Source organism: Penicillium longicatenatum (genome assembly GCF_028827895.1).
Source record: "Penicillium longicatenatum strain IBT 33135 chromosome Unknown contig_6_segment0_segment0, whole genome shotgun sequence".
NCBI lineage: Eukaryota > Fungi > Ascomycota > Eurotiomycetes > Eurotiales > Aspergillaceae > Penicillium > Penicillium longicatenatum.
Genome location: NW_026643123.1, coordinates 3,074,926 through 3,088,362, shown reverse-complemented (window position 1 = coordinate 3,088,362; position 13,437 = coordinate 3,074,926). Strand labels below are relative to the sequence as shown.

The 13,437-nt window shown below is 51.6% G+C and overlaps 4 protein-coding genes across 4 annotated transcripts; 3 read left to right on the top strand and 1 right to left on the bottom strand.

Annotated features, from left to right (window-relative positions):
• Positions 1 to 1,325: 1,325 nt before the first annotated feature.
• N7484_009347 (uncharacterized protein) lies at positions 1,326 to 1,823 on the top strand (the record flags this gene model as incomplete). The annotated part of the gene is made up of 1 exon (XM_057119734.1): positions 1,326 to 1,823. The coding sequence occupies one exon, from the start codon at positions 1,326 to 1,328 to the stop codon at positions 1,821 to 1,823; it is 498 nt and encodes a 165-aa protein (XP_056969289.1).
• A 256-nt stretch (positions 1,824 to 2,079) lies between these two features.
• On the bottom strand, positions 2,080 to 4,225 carry N7484_009346 (DNA-directed DNA polymerase alpha subunit POL12; the record flags this gene model as incomplete). Its single annotated transcript, XM_057119733.1, has 4 exons — positions 2,080 to 2,253; positions 2,313 to 3,606; positions 3,662 to 3,847; positions 3,906 to 4,225. 4 exons carry the CDS (start codon positions 4,223 to 4,225, stop codon positions 2,080 to 2,082), a joined length of 1,974 nt encoding a protein of 657 aa, XP_056969288.1.
• Positions 4,226 to 4,473: 248 nt separating this feature from the next.
• On the top strand, positions 4,474 to 5,602 carry N7484_009345 (CRAL/TRIO domain protein; the record flags this gene model as incomplete). The annotated part of the gene is made up of 2 exons (XM_057119732.1): positions 4,474 to 5,239; positions 5,286 to 5,602. The coding sequence occupies 2 exons, from the start codon at positions 4,474 to 4,476 to the stop codon at positions 5,600 to 5,602; spliced, it is 1,083 nt and encodes a 360-aa protein (XP_056969287.1).
• Positions 5,603 to 7,915: 2,313 nt separating this feature from the next.
• N7484_009344 (uncharacterized protein) lies at positions 7,916 to 13,254 on the top strand (the record flags this gene model as incomplete). The annotated part of the gene is made up of 2 exons (XM_057119731.1): positions 7,916 to 8,072; positions 8,210 to 13,254. 2 exons carry the CDS (start codon positions 7,916 to 7,918, stop codon positions 13,252 to 13,254), a joined length of 5,202 nt encoding a protein of 1,733 aa, XP_056969286.1.
• Between the last annotated feature and the right edge of the window lie 183 nt (positions 13,255 to 13,437).

The following is a 13,437-nucleotide window of genomic DNA, read 5'->3' as shown; positions in this document are numbered from 1 at the left end:
GGAGTGATTGGCTAAAGATTAACTCATATCCCCGAACAATCAAAAGTGGACACGATTTGGCTTGGACGGAGCTTATGCTTATGCCTCTAAGTTTCGCAGTGCGTTAGACTGCCCCGTCTGACAGACTCTGAATGATACATTCGTCGTGTCTCCATTAGTGGACACGGGCCGGACGCCATCGCGTGGGGGCCAAAGCCCCCATGGTGGATCAGGCGTTAATGATCGAGCCATCTGATACATGAGTCAAAAGCAGGATCCTCATTCTCAATAGCGCGAGCTTCAATCGAAGGATCGTACGCGACGATTGTGGATCCTTTGGGAGGTTGGTTAGCTGGTACCTGGCGGGGAAGGATTCATTGGAGCCGATTGGGATATTTCATTATCGCTGTTTATCCCTGTAAGGCCAAAGTTCCCGAAGAAGATTAGTGTGAACTGATTTTTAGTGGAAGCTTAGTATTAAGGCTATTTTCTCTTTCGCATTTCACTCCGCTATGGAACAGGTCAATGACTATGCCTTCGTCTCTCGCCAAAGACGAGCTTTCAATTGACTGTCAAAGCAACGATGATCATGTGTGTAGCTCTCCTGGCGATCGAATTCGCTGTTAGCTTTTCTCCAGACTCGGCCCTGGGCCGCGTATTTTCATCCGGAAAAGGCAGCTGTTCAGGCTTTGTATGAATCACATTTGCATGTGCATAGTAAATGTAACTTAGTTCATGTGCTCTACGTGATTTGTCTGTAGACAAATGTGAATCAACTCAGTTGTTCTCAAGGTTCTCTTCAATCGATGTGACTCCGAGGTCCTGATACATATATTGCATAGCCTAATCAGATTTCTGCAATCGCAAATAACGCTTGAAGATCCCTAATTTCTCGGCATCTTAGAGTCAGCCATACCTAGACGAGCAAGCCAGTCAATTAAAGCCCTTGGAACCTTCATTGAACAACCAAATCTTAAAGCACGAAATAAACCTAGAAAATGTACTGTATCAAATGTTCTAGAAACGCCAAGCGTTGTTTATCGCAACCTTGGAAAGGCGGTGAGTTTAATCCGTCGCATCTAAATATTGACATCGTCATTCCGAAGGCTATCTCCAATGGCCATCCACCCCAAACCTTATTACAATCGCGTCCAGCCAACCCAGCAAACAACATACATTTGAACGCTCAGAAGTCTAACTCAAGGAACCAATCAAATAACTGGAATCCCGCAAAATGGTATTTGAACCCTCTGAAACCCCGCGGGTTTGAACATCTCCCATCGAATCATTGCCCGGCACTAACACCCTCACGACAGAGCAAAGACTCCTCCTCAACATACCTGCATATGCACCATCCCCGCCTAGCAGATTTTTTCGAGGAATTCACGCGCCCGCATACCTCAACAGCCTCATCCACAAACCAACAGTTCATCGCAAACAACCAATCTAATAACGCAACCTCCTCTTCCCCCTCCACTATCCCCTCATTCTTGCCCATCGAAGACATTTACGTTCAACCGCAACACCAACCACCAAATCCCGAAGATGAGGACGACGTCGTGCCGGATCAGCATGCTGCATTTGGAATAACTCGAGCTATGGATCGAAGACGAGATCCGGTTTGGCGTGATCTTGGGCTTGAGGCGTTGGTGAATGGGCAAGGACACGGTGGGGTGGCTGTGTCTGCTAATTCTGCTGGAGGGACGGGTGCTGCCGGGGGCTCAGGGCCGGCAGCTACGTTGAGGGGGACTGGTGGGGGTGCGGCGTCGGCGATGTCGTCTGTTGTTAGGGTTAGTCATGCTGGGCGGAGGATGGGTGGGCGACGAGTTGTTTGTTTGCGGTGAAGAGCCTTGAAAGTTGTTGATTTTCATGAAATGGCATTACTGGTGTTCTATTGGGTGGGAAGGTTTACATTTCAAGGTTCGCGGAGTTATGGGGATCATACGCATGGGCCTTTTCGTTGATTCATTGCATTGGTATTGTCTCTCTGGACTATCATGAATAAATTCCAAAGGCTGGGTGTGATTTACACCGCCGGACAATTACGCCTTTCAACGCCGTGCATAACATATGCTAGATAGTTGTACAAATCCTGACACCCTAGATCCGGTTGATATCTACTCGGGCACGTTCGTAAAGCTTGTGGTCGAGTTGCTTCTCCTCGCGTTCTGCCTCTGGGATTGCTCGGGGATGCAAGGCCAGCTGGGCATATGTGCCCGGAGCACGGCGCTTGGACAAGGTGCCCGGATTGATCACGAGTACACTGTCGACAACCTGCAGATTATTGTGGTTAGAATGGCGACATAATGTAGTGAAAAGATGGGATGACATACCTTGGCGAAAGGCGGAAGCATGCTGGGGACAATTAGTATGTCTGGTCGAACATTCCACCATTCACCCAATTTCATGTATGGCACATCCAGCATGGCCCCTGTACCAAGACCAGTGGCCGTCTTTGGGAGATTGGCGCGTGCAACAGAAGGGAATAGAGGGAAGAAGTGTCGTTGTTCAACTAGGTACTTGGGTAAACGAGTGAGCAGGTTACCTTCGCTGAGCCTGCCGTGTAAGACTTCCTCGCGGCGCAGCTCCGAGAGTACATCGTGTGAGCACATACCAACAACGGTCTCGTTGAAGGATAGTGTCACGGGGTTGGAGACCATCCGAACTTGTTTTGGCAAGCCGAGGTCTTTCTTGAGCAGCTGTTCTTGCGGCCACGAGACATGGCGGCTCAAAGCGTCGCGTACAGATGGCACGCAAACAACTATGATGCTGGGGACGGCTGCTACCAGTCGTGCCAATGGTGTTGAAATAAGGTGTCGGAAGATCGTAGTTAGGGTTGCGGTATCCGGGTCAAGGCCTTTGATATCTGGGAGATCAAAGTCTCCTGTTGCGAGCAGAGGATGCTCGACATCTAAGAATGGGCCAAGGAGTATAAGACTGTCCGCGTAGCTGTCTGCAGCCTTCCGACATAGCTCCTGGAGAGGCTCAAAGTCCAAGTTGTCGTCTGCTGTATACGGCCCCGCTGCTACCATGACATTAAGTGGCAAATTGCCCGAACTTTCCAGACGCTCGTTGATATTATCAAGAGCCACTGCCGGGGAGGCAGCAGGGGGCAAGAGAGGAATAGGGAGAATCTCCTTGACTGTGAAGTATTCGCCCGAAGGGTTGATTCCTCGAAGAGCGACAATCTGACCGGGGAAAAAATTCAGGCCCGGCACCGAATCGATCTTCAAGGGAACTCTCCTGCCTGCCCCAGTCCTGCGTGAAGTCTCGAGAACCAGAGACGCGGTGTTGAGTCTACCTTCCATTGAATCGGAGGCAATACGACCGACAGCAATAATCTCACTTGTGCTTTGGGTAGCGGCGCTTCCAAAGGTGATTTCATCAGAGTCATAATGCTTTTGGAAAATAGTCGTAAATTCGTCGATACGGTCATCGAGAATCTCAGATGATTCCGATAGTCTCATTCCCATTGGCTTGTATCCGAATTTCTTGAGGTCTGTGTTGGCGGTGGGCCGAATACGCGCTTCGGAGAACGGCGCCATTGGGGTTTCTGGTAGAGACAGATGCCCATTGAGTGTCTCTAGTGTTTGTCCGGCGTTCGGTCTGTCGGCAAAGGAAACAGGGCTGCCATTCATGTCAGTGGTCTCAATCACCAATATAATTTTTGCGTACGACGTACGGCCCAATCCCATTACCAGGCGCCAAAGAACCAGGTGTTTTTGCACCGCTTGGCGTTCCAGCATTGTCCATCCGTCCCACCTTTGGTGTTGCAGGGGATGTGAATTCGGCCTTGCGCTTCGTTGCGGAGCCGTTGATTCCGACCATAGATCGAGCATTTGACGCATTGGGGGTCAAATCGCCTAGCCTAAGCAGTAGAGTAGTCAGCAATTTGCCTGAAAGATTCAATGTAGTCCCTCCCATACATCCCAAACATATCACCACCCGCCGACGCACGCGGGGTTGCCGTCATAGCGTTCCTCTTCTCGTGTTGTCGTCCAGCTTTGCCGCGACTTTCACGCTCCAAAGCTTCCTGAATGTCCTGTTTCAATGCACGAATCGAAGTCATATTCAGTTTGACCTCGTCGCCCATCTTCATGCTGTACGATTCCCATTTGTAGAAAACCTCCTCCGCGGTGATCGAGTGTATCCGCATGATGGACTGGAGCTCGGCGAGAACATCTTTGGGAAGGCCATCGGGACAAGCTGCAGCAAAAAGCTCATTCAGCTCGGCTGTGACGTCCATGGTGGGCGAAGGTGTATCGAAAGTGGTGTCAAGCTTACAAGCCAGTGACTGATCGCAATAATTGAGAGTTTAACTCCGCGACGCGAGACGCGTGAACGTGTGGCTGACATAATCAGGAGAGGATTGGGTAAAATTAAACTGAATTGAGATGCAAAGTGGAGACGATCTCGGGATTGTTTCTAGCTATCCGCGCCCGCAATTGTGTCCTCCTTGCGTTTATCCAATTTCGTTCCAATCCGATTCCCATCATGCCAGCCAATGAGTCCACAGAGGTCGTGGCCCCTGTGCCCGCAGCTACCAATGGCGATATGAAGCCCGAAGCTCCCGTCGCTGAGAAGCAGACCGAGACCCCCAAGACGGAGGATGATTTTCCCAACTCCGCCGCGGACGGTCTGATCAAGAAACCATTCGCCCACCCTCTCGAGACCGCAAAGGCCGTGAAGCCGGCGGAATTGACTGCAGACCAGCAAGCCAAATATGAGACCGTTCTCAAGGCCGTCTCCGAATGGACCACTGTGCCGAACACATCTGAGAAGAACGCCCCAACAGCCCCGATCACCGATGACGAACGTATGTGGATGACCCGCGAGTGTCTCCTCCGATACCTTCGTGCCACCAAGTGGAATACGACAGAGGCCGAGAATCGGGTCAAGCGCACTCTGACCTGGCGCCGAGAGTATGGCATGGAGAAGTTGACCCCCGACTATATCTCCATTGAGAACGAGACTGGTAAACAGGTCATCCTGGGTTACGATAATAACGGTCGCCCGTGTCTGTACCTCCGTCCTTCCAAGCAAAATACCGAGAAGAGTGAGCGCCAGATCCAGCACTTGGTCTTCATGCTCGAGCGAGTCATCGACCTTATGGGTGCTGACCAGGAGACACTGGCACTTGTGATCAACTTTGGTGAATCCAAGTCTGGACAGAACGCCTCAATTGGCCAGGCAAAGAGTACCCTGGACATTCTGCAGAACCACTATCCCGAACGATTGGGACGTGCTCTAATTATCAACTGTAAGTGGCGCCAAACTTTGGTGCTAACATATCTAATATTTCATAGCACCGTTTTATGTTTGGCCATTCTTCAAGATCATCACGCCTTTCATTGACCCAGCGACCCGGGAAAAACTCAAGTACAATGAGGACCTACGTAACCACGTACCTGCCCAGCAGCTCTTGAAATCCGTCGGCGGTGATGTTGAGTTCGAGTACGACCACTCCGTTTACTGGCCCGCCCTCAACAAGCTGGCCGAGCAGCGCCGTGAAGCCAAGCGTGAGCGCTGGGTTCAAGGTGGCAAGCAAGTTGGTGAGCTTGAGAACTACCTCAAGGGCCAAGATATTCCCAGCGCGTCGCAGGGTGCTAGCGCCAAAAACTAGATTCCGAAGCGCCAATTACACCTCTTCTATCCATGTCGTTTCTTGATGGCCGCCTTTTTTACATTTTTCTTCGATTTGGCCTCATTCCCCCTTTCGCATTTCGGGCTCATTGCTTCTATTTTGTATTTGCGGGAGTATATATCGTGTCACATTGTACTTGTTGATAGATAGCTTCATTAGATTGCAGATACAGATAGACTAGACACTTAATTCATCATAGATCAACGGTCATGTGATCCACATAAAGTACCCAGGCAACCTTGGAACTGAACATCCCAATTCACGCAGCTACGTACCAACACGCCACCGGAAAAGTGGGTCCGAAGAAACAAAAGCACAGCCCTGGGGGTAGCTCTTGCCCCAAAAGGGACAGCTTGCTAACGTTCGGCACCCGAAACCCGAACGGCTCAGGCTAGAGCTCCCAAGCAAGCCGTGCTTGTGGAGTACACCAGACATGAAACACACGGTGGACCGTTGACCATCGCAGTTGAAAGCACGGTCTAAGAACCGGCTCGAGTCAGAGCTGATGCGGGACAGGATGGACCAGCCCAACGGCGCCAGATCCAGTGGAGTGGAGCATAGACCAGGTGTGAAATCAGGAACTGAAATGTCCTGGCTAGCTTGGCTGAGAGGATACTTACGGAACAAAGTCGGTATACATGGCTATGGCCTGTAGCTACATAGCTCTAAAGCTGCAATCTAAATTCCTTCAGAGCAGCGCCAAGGGCCCAAGTACCAAAATTCCTCGATCATGCATATGGGCAGCTTGGATGATGCGTTGTCCATGAGCTGGAAGTGGATCCGGCATGAACGATGATCGATTTATCCTTCATATCCCGGCGAGCACGAGACCTGATTCTGGAGCCCCATCGGCCCTAGGATAGGCGAGGGTCATGCAGATCTACTTGCGGTGTGGTTTGTCCTACTCTCTCCATTACGACATTTGACATTAGATGTTGTCCCTCGTCTCACGGCATGTTTTAATTCTAACCAATTAAGAAGTGCAGGAGATGAAATCCAGGGGCTGTGTGACCTGAGGCTTCAAACATAATGTCGATCTTACGCGGACGAACTTATTTCAGCTGTTCAGGCTGATGAACGCCTCAAGAGACGCTGCAGGGACTTATGCAGAGGGAATGAGAGGGAATGTGAGCTGTGAGATGATCCTCTTGCATATCCCTAAATTGGGTACACGTGGTCATGTGAAGAACCGAGGCTTTGGTAGTATACAGAGCAGATATAATCTGTAGACGTAGAATCCCGTTTCTTAGTTGCTAATACATAAATCCTACCGTGTAGTTACGCCGTACAAGGTTTAGTAACACCGGCCTTGGGGCGGAAAGCCGGATAGGAGGAATTACCAGATTGGTGGCCCTGAGCCGTCCCTGGGTCTCTATCCACTTCAGGGATCGACAGTTGGAACGGTCTACACGGAGCATTAATATTCATGTACAGATGTAAAACTCCGGCCTTACAGAAATCTTATTAGTTGAAGTATCCCTTGAAAAAATAAAGTATACTTAGCATGAAACAGCAACGGGAGGAACCATAGAATTGACGGATGAGTTCCCCAGCCGCTCCAACCTAAAGATCAACCTGAAACGAACGGTTATCTAGGCCAAGGGTGAACTAGGAAGTCTATACCGAGGAATTCACGCCATGAGGTTGATGGGGAAGAAAAACGTGGCTTTAAATAGCGTGGAATGACAGGAAACATTCCGAGTCTCCTTTATTCAGTCCATGTAGAACCGTGGTACAGAGCGGGTAGTAGCAATAGAATCTAATTAGTTCAATAGTTCGCAGGAAATCCATAGCAAATCGGATCCTGTACTGGTTCTCCATACTGACTCTCTTTCCCCTGAACCCAAACTTTCCCCCTCGCTTGGTCACAGAGGAGTCTCCACTCACCAACACCGAATCCTCCTTCATCTTAATCGAAGCTAAACCACGTAGAGTCTAGGCGTGCACGGTCTCGACTCCGGACGTTGCGCTTTTTGTGATTCTTTATTCTCCCCTTTACCCTGCTTGAGAAAGGGGATTCTGTTTTCTAATCAATTCAAGTCGGGGGGTTTTACGGTCTCTCCAGGTACGTTTTCTTTTCGCGTCAATGTTTCGGTCCCGCATACAATGCGAAAACTTTTTCTTATTTTCATTAAGGGGCTCCCTAACTGACATCTTCCTCCGCATTCTAGACATTCCCGATCTTTGTTACGCCTCATGACTGCTACTTTTTGAAATCCCTGATACTTGATCCCTGAATTTCCTCTTTCTTATTCTCTATTCCACCTGGTGTGGTCTATACCACAAGGAGAGATGACGGTCTCACCGCCAGCGTCGCCATCGGGCCCTGCCCCGCGACCCATCAGCGCGGTGATGCGCACACCACGCAGTAGTAGTCGCATGAGTATGAGCAGCAGACAAGGTGGAAGCCGTGCCTCAGACGAGGATGGCAAGACTGCCGTGAAAGTTGGTACGTGGGCCCCTTTGAAATGGATCTGGTCTGGTTGTCGCGCATACACAACAATGCGCAACTATAAACACCCCCAGCGCTGATCGTGATAAACGGGGGTTTTTATTATTTCTTTCTAAATTGCTGACTTGTTCTAGCCGTTCGAGTGCGACCTCCCCTTAAACCAACTGACCCCGGATACGAGTTGATACCCCAGCGATTCCAGCGCTCCATGGTTCACGTTACAGCATCTACCAGCTTGGCCGTGGACGTGCCACAAGGGCGCAAGCTGTTTGTTTTTGATCGGGTTTTCCCCGAGACGGTCGACCAAGATGGAGTCTGGGAGTACCTGAGCGATAGTGTCAGCTCGTTCCTCCAAGGATACAATGTTTCAATTCTGGCTTACGGTCAATCCGGCGCAGGAAAATCTTATACAATGGGTACATCAGGCCCCGGCGAAGTAGGCAATGAGAACGCCATGGGTATCATTCCTCGTGCGGCACAGCTCTTGTTTGATACATTGGATGGTCCAGCCAAGCACACCCGAAATGGCTCCAGTTCAACCGGCACAGGTCTCCGAACTCCACAGCGGTATTCGATGAGCTCTGCGGCGAGCTTTGGAAAATTGAACGTTGAAAAGAATTGGCAGCTCAAGGCTACCTATGTTGAAATCTACAATGAGCATCTCCGCGATCTGCTCCTGCCCGAATCAGCGGCCTCCTCGGGCGATCGCAGCAATGTCACCATTCGCGAAGATGCCAAAGGACGCATTATTCTCACAGGCCTCCACCAAGTCAACATTAACTCGTTTGATGACCTGATTGGTGCCTTGAACTTCGGTTCCGCTATCCGTCAGACCGATTCTACTGCCATTAACGCTAAGTCATCTCGATCGCACGCCGTGTTCAGTCTGAACCTAGTGCAGCGCAAGAACTCTGGCCAGCCTAGTTCACCCAGAGAAAAGCGCATGTCTATGCCCGTTGATTCCTTCTCAAATGGCGAGTCCGTCACTGTGGACAGCAAGCTTCATTTTGTTGATTTGGCTGGTAGTGAACGGTTGAAGAACACTGGAGCTTCCGGTGAACGTGCCAAGGAGGGTATTTCCATTAATGCTGGTCTTGCCGCCCTCGGCAAGGTTATCTCCCAGCTCTCCTCTCGCCAATCTGGATCTCACGTTTCTTACCGTGACTCCAAACTCACCCGCCTGCTGCAAGACTCGCTGGGTGGTAACGCTATCACCTACATGATTGCCTGTGTGACCCCAGCTGAATTCCACTTGAGCGAGACCCTCAATACTGTCCAATACGCTCAGCGTGCTCGTGCTATCCAAAGCAAGCCCCGCATCCAGCATGTTGCGGACGAGAGCGACAAGCAGGCCTTGATTGAGCGTCTCAAGGCTGAGGTTGTCTTCCTCCGCAATCAAATTCGGAATTCCGAAGCAACGGAGCGCCGCGACGTTGTCAGCACTGAGCGTAGTGAGCGCAAGAACGAGCTGGAGATCCAACTGCAGAACCAACTGCTTGATGTCCAAGAGAGTTACAACGCCTTGAGCCAACGCCACACCAAGCTGATCTCGACATTGGCGTCCGATTCAGAAAATGCCGAAGCCAACGATTCTACTTCAGACCTTAGCAAAGACTCGATTGAGCGGATGCAGCGCTCGCGATCATTCGCCGCATCGGTCGAGCAAGTTGTCCTCGAATACGAGAAGACCATTCAGAGCTTGGAGTCATCGCTTTCTGATACCCGCTCCTCATTGTCATGCTCTGAGAGCGCCCTTTTGGAGCGTGAAACTAAGTGCACTTATGTTGAGACCGTCAATGCCCAGCTCCAGTCTCGCTTGCAAAAGCTTTTGGATCGAGAGACTAGTAACGAGACCTACCTGCACGAGCTTGAATCCAAGCTAGATGGTGCCTCTACCGGAGAGGAGAAGCATGCTGCTATTGTGGCTGAATTGCGCAAAGAGCTCAGTCGCGCTCGCGAGAATGAAGGGAGCTGTGAAGAATATATCTCCACGCTGGAAGACCGCCTTGCCGAGTCCGACCAGGATATGGAGCTCATGCAGCGTGAAGTGATTCGTTTGGAGCACGTTATTCATCGTCAGCGGGGTCTGGGCACGTTGGATAACTTGCTTCATGACCTGGATAACCGTCACAAGCTGCCCGAGGGAGTGGATGCGGCTAATGGTGTTGATCCTGCCTACACTCCGTCCGCCAAGTTCTCCCACAAACATACTCCCTCGCTGGATGTTCTAAACGAAGCTGCTGAAACCGCCATTCCCGAGTCGGACGAAGACCTGGTTGAGCCTATCCCGGAGGAGGATGAGAGGGAATCTGCCCCTGCAGATAAATCCTCTGGCGATGACTTGGAGGTCCTTGAGAATGTGACCAGCAAGCTCGAGGCCCGTCGCTCCGAAGCCTTGCGCGAGGAGGCTCTTCACAGCCCTGCCCAGTCCAAGTTTGTTGCCGACAAGCTCGAGACCGTTACCCAGGAGCTCTTTGATCTCCGCCTTAGCCACGAGAATGCTATGAGCGACTACGAGATGCTCGAGGCCAAATATGAAGAGGCTCTGAGGGCTATTGCCGAGCTTCGCCAAGACAAGCTCGATGAAGCTCGTCATCCCGCTCCCGTTGCTCAGAACGAGGCCTCTCGGCCTGTTTCTTTTTTAGACAACGGAGACGCTCCGGTCTCGAAGCCTGGAGGTCAACACTCATTCTCGCAATCGCTCTCCTCGGAATTGTCTTCGGCCGGTGGATCGGCTGCATTGCTCGAGTCTTCTGAAGCGTCTAAGCTGGAGAATGAGTCGGTGCCAGTTACACCCGTCACCTCTACCGCTACTGCCCAACAGGAGAGTGAGGAAGTTGAGCAGATGCGCAACATGCTTGCTGAGCACAAGGTTGGTGCTGATCTTATGGCTCAGAAGTACTCTGAGCTCCAGAGCGAGCACGAGGAGATTCTGGGCATTGTTGAGAGGCTGAAGGCTGAAGCCGAGGCCCAACGTACCAAGTCCAGCTCTCCTACTACGCCCGGTTTCAAGATGATCCGCCGCATGACCAGCCAGAATCTTCTTTCTGGCGTTGACCGTGCTCATCGTTCCCTCACTGCCCTCCGGGTCATTGCCAACGAGGAGTTTGCCGAGAAGCCCGACACTTTCCAAAGCTTCGAAACTCACCTCGATGCCACTATGCACGAATTGGCTACTCGCATGGAGCGTCTCCAGTCCCTGGAAGCTGAGAACCAAAGCGTGAAGAGGGAGATGGAAATGAAGGCTACTATCATTTCCGGTCTCACTCGTGAGCGATCCAGCTTGTCAGGTGCCTCATCCGTGGACATGGCCCTTGTCAACCAACTCCGTGATCAGATCGTTAGCCAAGAGATCCAGATCAACGAGCTTCGGGAGGCTCACGAGACCCGCGAGAAGGGCCTCATGGCTGAGATTGAAACTCTCAATGGACTTCTCAAGAGCCAAGAAAACGCTACTAAGGCCATGGATGCTGGAGCCGATGAGCAAGACAAGCGGATTGGCGTCTTGCAAGATGAGCTTACCGCGTGGAAGGGCAAGCACCAGACTGCCCACGAGTCGTTGCAGTCCTCGGAGAACCAACTTACCACCACACTTGCAGAACTCGAGACTGCCCTGGCATCCGTTGAGGCTATGCGTGCTGCTGCTTCAGGTGAAGGCAACACTGACAAGGAGGCCGCTGCCAAGGAGCTGGAAAGCGAGCGGGCTAAGCAGGAGGAGCATGTAAATGCTCTGACTAAGGTGATCGACGAACACAAGGCTACCATTACAGCCCAGTTGGAGACGATCTCTGGTTTGGAGAAGTCGCATGCTACTGCTCAGGAGCAGCTGCTTGCCCAACAGACCGACGAGGTTCTTGCCACCGGCGCCCCTGATGCCTCGAAGATTGCTGAGCTGGAGCAGCTGATCGCATCCCACCGATCCGCCATCGACTCACAACAAACTGACCTGCAATCGATGCAAGATGCCCACAAGCGCGAGCTGGCCGAGCTCGAGGAACGGGCCAAGGCTGCCGCTCAAGCGGAACACGAGTCTCAGCTTTCTGAGAAGGACGCCAAGTATGACCAGTCGATGGCAGCTCTCCAGAAGGACATTGCGGAATCCCGCGATGAGCTTTTGAATCTCCTCAAGGCCGTTTCGAGTCTGCTCAGCTCGGATGTTACTGCCGAGACCTTGACAGATCAGATCCAAGATGTTCTGGCTCAGAAGCAGCACTTCTCCGAGAAGTATGTTGAGCTGATGGATACCAATGAAGATCTTCGCAAGCAGCTCGAGGCCAAGAGTTCCAACAGCACCGAGATTGAGGAACTCACAAAGAAGAGCACCACTCAGGATGCCAAGGTCAATGAGCTGGCTCTCTTGGTTGCCACACTGGAGGACACTCTTCTTCAAAAGGAGGAGCAGGTCAAGAAGAAGGAGGCCTTGATCGAGGAGATTTCTGTTGAGAAGGAGAAGAGTGTTCGTCTGGTCGAGGAGCTTGAAGAACAAATCACCAGCAGCTTTGACCAACACCACAACCGTCTGTCTGTTATCCAAGCGGAGCGTGACAGTGCACTTGAGGATGCTAAGGCTCGCGTTGTCGTTCTTGAGAAGGAGATCGAGACCTACCAAGTCCGCATCGAGCAGCTTGAACTTCAAATCAAGAACAACGGTGGCCAGGATAGTTACCACGACCGTAGCAGCTCAATGACCTCCAACCTCCGCAAGAGTTCATCCGCCGCATCTCTGCCCTCGCCTCCACCCGCCATTCCCCTTCCTCCCCTTCCCACCATTGCCGCCCAGTCCAACGGTAGTGTGTCCCCTCCCAGCTCTCGCCATGCTAGCAAGGAGCTTGTGAATGCCCAGCTTGTCGAGGACCAGGAAGCTCGCATTCGCACCATCGAGAAGCACCTGTACGCCGAGAAGCAGCTCACAGCCACCTTGGAAGAGGCACTCGGCGACCTCGAAGCCCAGAGTAGCAAGGTCAAGACTGACTGCGAGGCCTGGAAGAAGAAGGCCTGGAGCTTGGACGACGAGCTGTCCACCCTCCGCAAGGAGCGCAACTCTGCCCGCCTTTCCCTGCAAGCCGTGGAGGAAGAAAGAAGCGCCCGTAAGGAAGCTGAAGCCGCGCGCGCCCAACTCGAAGAGCGGATGAATGCTCTTAATAAGAAAAAGAAGAAGAGCACCCTCAACTGCTTCTAGTGATGGGTTCCGTTGATGTTCCTCTTTTACAATCCCCCAAACTCGCCCCATAAAAGCGTGTTCTGTTTACGCCCTATTGCTTGATGTACTACACTTTCTCCTACTTTCTCACGTTATTTTTCTTTCCGTTTCATACCCCCTTTGATCAACGTTGCACTTACTACCCAACAAATCCCTGTATTA